Source organism: Trichoplusia ni (genome assembly GCF_003590095.1).
Source record: "Trichoplusia ni isolate ovarian cell line Hi5 chromosome 20 unlocalized genomic scaffold, tn1 tig00001435_group19, whole genome shotgun sequence".
Taxonomy (NCBI): Eukaryota; Metazoa; Arthropoda; class Insecta; order Lepidoptera; family Noctuidae; genus Trichoplusia; species Trichoplusia ni.
In genome coordinates this window covers 1-4,587 of record NW_020799807.1, presented here as the reverse complement: position 1 = coordinate 4,587, position 4,587 = coordinate 1, and the positions used below count along the sequence as shown (strand labels likewise).

The following is a 4,587-nucleotide window of genomic DNA, read 5'->3' as shown; positions in this document are numbered from 1 at the left end:
GGTCTGACAAAATCTGGATAAGGCTAGCACATGACCCTAAAAAGTGGCAAGAAAAAGGGGAGGTTTATGCCCTGCGGTGGGTGAACAAGGGCTGTGGATAAAGTAGATATGAGTCAGATAGTTGTCCTGTACTTTGTACATAGGTTATGTATGTAGATATTAAAAATAATGAATTAATTTACAAAAAGAATAAAAAAAAATTAGTTTATGATAATTGGCAAACCTTCAGATGTGTCCTTGATCAATTACTCCGATTGTATCTATTAAAATTTGCACACTCCTTAATCAGATAATTATAAACACTAAATTAAAAGACTAATGCAATTAGCGTTGATTACTTATCGTAGAACTGTTATCCAAAAGATATATTATTATTTTCAGCATTATAGAGTACAGCATTAATATTCGAATATTTGGTAGCTGTTGCTTTAATACTAATTTTATCATTATGCCTCAGTACGATGTAGACACGGAATGTACATATTCACAAGGATGCAAGTTCGATTCCAGATCAAAACGATGAGATTCCTTAATTTTGATTTCTGTATATTCTAATTCCAATTTTAACTTCAGGCCAATACTGTTATTTACAAACATTGATTCATGGGTACCAGAGTTAATTACTTGGTGCAACGTAATGCTTTATTAAGACACTATTAAATCAGACTAAATCATTAGCAATACCTGCGGCCACCGCCCCGGCGCCCCGGGCGGCGTTGCATAAAGAAAACAGCTGACTGCTGACGCGGTGACAACACAGCTGTTGCGGGGATTTATTCATTTAGAAGTCAATTAATTCTAATTGTAAAGCTAAATTAACACCATTGTCTCCAGGCACCTACCTATCTATTAAAATACTGTGACGTTTATGGTGACTGGTGAACGTATACTAAGTGTCTATAGTTAGTCTATGATTTAAATTTGTAATTGTTTATTAGGTACGTGCTGGTGATCGAATACTAGTCAATTAAATGTGAAAGTTATATTAAAATTGCGACTTATAGATATGTTGCCAATACTTCAAGCCAGAAGAACTTTTTACAGAAGTTTTACATTTAATTTACAATTTGATTATAATTTTATAGTTTAGGTACTATTACTGCACGCAAAAGGCATCAAAAGGCTCATAAATAATTCGTAGCTGCCCCTGAGAATGTTTCCTGCAGTAGGTAAGTAGGTGGCCCCAGAACAACATTTGGGTTACGTAGGACAGGTAAATAGGTCACCTGCGCAAGGCCGGTGTTAACCCAGTAATCCATTTCATAAAAAGGGGGTTATAATATAGGTCAAGCTTACCATGACAGACACCTATATCCCTGTATCGTAAGTAAACGTCACAAAAATCTTTTAAAAGCAAACGTTTGTGACTGTTTTGTATGTTATTTTTTACGCTCAAATACGTGAGGGTTTACCACCAGCGGCAACTCTTTTAAAAAGTCGCAACAATATTACTTGAAGAGGTAGCGGCAGGCCCTATTTTACTAAAACCTAGTTAGAAGGTAGCTAAGCTAACCCGAGTAGCACGGAGTTAGATGGACAGCGAAGCAGCGAGCAAAAGTTAGTGTACTAACAAGTGAAGTTTTGAAATAATTTTCGAACATATTTCATAGGTTTGACGCTTAACATAAATAAATGCGAACATATCACATACTTTGTTCTGAACCCAAAGTAAGTTGCCAAAGCCCTTGTGTTACGGAATTCAGATACAACGACCTGAGACAATGTAGAAATGCGAATTTTTCATTGACCCGACCGGGGATCGAACCCAGGACCTGAGCTAGCGACACCTTGAAACCGGTGCGTACACCATTCGACCACGGAGAACATCCATTGCAGTTTTTTTTGCCCGCATCTGTTCGCTCTTAGATCATATCTAGTCATCTTGACTTATTCCTAGGAAGTAGATTAGATAGTTCAAAAAATTAACATGTTTAATACTTCGTTATAATGATAGAGTAAGCAACTCTCAACTAGTCTAGAACACCGTCACATTGACCCAATAACTAAGTCAGCGCCAGTTGTATTGACATTCACTTTTTATGTGTTTGTTCTATTAATTGAGTTCTTATTCATCACAGTTCGGTATTACTTTAATACGCTGTGACGCAACTCACTTTTACATAGTCCGACTAATTTAGCAGGTAATAGTTTACAAATTAGGTTGTGAAAAGCTGGTGGCGAAATGAGAAAGGTTCTGTGGTACCAATATAACAATACCTGCAGGCTCCCGCGGAGAATGTTGTGATGTCCACATAACCAATGTGTTTACTTAAGGAAGTAATGGAAACTGCCAAATGTGTAAAACATAAATTTATAGCAGTTTTAGCTAAACACAGCAGCAAAGTCTGTGATGATCGTATAATGTGAACAAACTTGTATGTGGCCATTTTGAAATAATAGAAACAAATATTTATTATATCCCATATTGTTACAAAGCAAACAAAAATGAGGCAGCACCATTAGATTAATAACAAAATTTGTGTTGGGCTGTCCCGCAACTTCCCTTAACCTAATTAATAGCTTGTTAGGAATCCGCTATCGAAAAGAAAGAGATTTTCATGATTTTTATTTGTACACAGGTAACTCTAGTAAAAAGAGTGCGGTATTACATTACAGGCACATCATCTAAAGAGTAATTGAATAATGTAGACATTAGTTAGGCGCGGTGCGCGTGCGCAGCCGAGCGTGACGCTGCTTGAGCAAGGCTCGGTGCGACAAAACCGTGGTCCCAGTCCGCCCGCGCGACACTCGCCCTGCCGCCATGCGCCGCGCCGCGCCCCCGCTGCTGCTGCTGCTGCTGCTGCTGCTGCTGGCTGCAGCCGCCGACCAACAGCCGCGCCCCACGCCCGCCAACGAGTCGCTCGAGGCTCTCCTAGCCAACGACACCATCACCGTCGACAAAGAAAACGGCACCGTTGTTCTCCGTGATGAGAATGGGGCCATCATAGAGCTGGACGGCGATCCGGAGGAAATCGTGCGCAAGAAAAGAACGTTCGGGGACTTAGTGTTTAGAGGGTTAGCCGATGTGCTCGGGTACAGTGTGGCCAGGAAACCCCCGCAAGCCGCGTTCCCGCCACCCCTTGCGCCAGTGCCAGGTATCGACACGCCCCTGGCGGCCCCGGCGCAGGCTGGACCGGCCCCCGCGCCCGCGCCTGCCCCCGCGCCCTGCGGACAGCCCCGCGCCGCGGGTCCCCCGCCTTGCAGAGCTGCGAAGCCACCACCGCCGCCGCCACCACCACCACAACCTAAGGCTGTCCCACCGTGTCCGAGACCTCGCGCCGCGCCGCGCCCTAAACCTAAGCCCAAGCCTACTCCGCCACCACCGCCGCCGCCACCACCCCCGTGTGCCCAGCCGCGCGCCAACCCCACGACACCAGCACCCTGCGCTCCACCACCACCGCCTCCTCCACCTCCGAAAGCTGACAATCTTGAGAGGATCACGTCTAACCTCAGGCTGAACTTTAACTTTAACAGAGCGCCTGTTGCCCCCGCTACTCCTGCACCCCAGGCCGAAGCAGTAGCTGACGATGATGCTTTATTAGACACTCAAGAACAGTTTGTACCTATAGCGATAGAACCACGTGCGGGAAGGTTACCGCAAACTGAGCCGCGTAAGCCGCGGGTGTATGTCGACGCGTTCGTCGTGAGAAATGGAGTAGCGAGCCGCGTGGACACTGTGGATGCGAGGCAGTTCGATCCACAGCGGGCCGCCGATGAGGACTACTTGGCGTATGACGATGATGACGACCAACAACAACTGGACGACGACGACTACGAAGACGTGCAGGAGTCTCGCGACCGCGAGGCCGCCGTGCGACAGTTCGGTAACGCCGTGGATCAGTTCTGGCAGCACAAGCAGCAGCCAAGACGTCCCGCTCAGCAGAAGGCGCGCAAGCTACCCGCGAATCATTATCAAAACGTACATTTTGGAGATCGGGATCTCGCTGACGACATCCGTCGCGGTGACTCCCACCAGAGCCTTCAGCGGGAACGCGCTCATCCCAACCGCATACCACTGCCGCTGCCAGAGGCAGAGGACGATGCAGAGGTCACCACTACTACTGAAGATCCTAAGAAACCTCTCAAACCTCGCGTACTTCCTCCAACTGAACATAACCCAAACCAAATAGATACCGTTACGGTGAGGGTGCCACCAATATATCGAGAAAAACGACCCAGAAAGTTACACCGCGAAAAACCAGAGCAGCCAGACCGAGATGAAGAAAACGAGGGTAACACAGACTTCAGTAGCCGCGAGCGAGAGTACCACCACGACGCGGACGGCGACGACAGCTCGCTGGCGCCGCGCACCGAGCGCCCCGCCAAGCGCAAGCGCCGCCGCAAGCAGAGCAGGAAGACGCGCGCCGCCAGCGACGAGCACTACGACGCCGACTATGACTACTACGGCAAGAAGTTACCCGTCTCCCAGGAAGAGAAGTTCTACATGGACCTGACCGTGCCGCCGCCGACTGTGGACGCGGACGTGGCGCGACACGAGAAGCCTGTGGACAGCGGATACTTCCTCGAGGACCACGAGCGCCTGCGTGACGACCCGAGCCACCGCATCCGCGACGAAGACCGCAGCGG

General features: G+C 47.5%; 1 protein-coding gene across 1 annotated transcript; it reads left to right on the top strand.

The window, feature by feature from the left end:
• Positions 1-448: 448 nt before the first annotated feature.
• LOC113506581 (atherin-like) lies at positions 449-4,580 on the top strand (the record flags this gene model as incomplete). The annotated part of the gene is made up of 2 exons (XM_026889417.1): positions 449-476; positions 2,820-4,580. Coding segments are annotated over exons 1-2 (1,789 nt in total), but the record flags the coding sequence as incomplete, so codon positions are not given.
• Between the last annotated feature and the right edge of the window lie 7 nt (positions 4,581-4,587).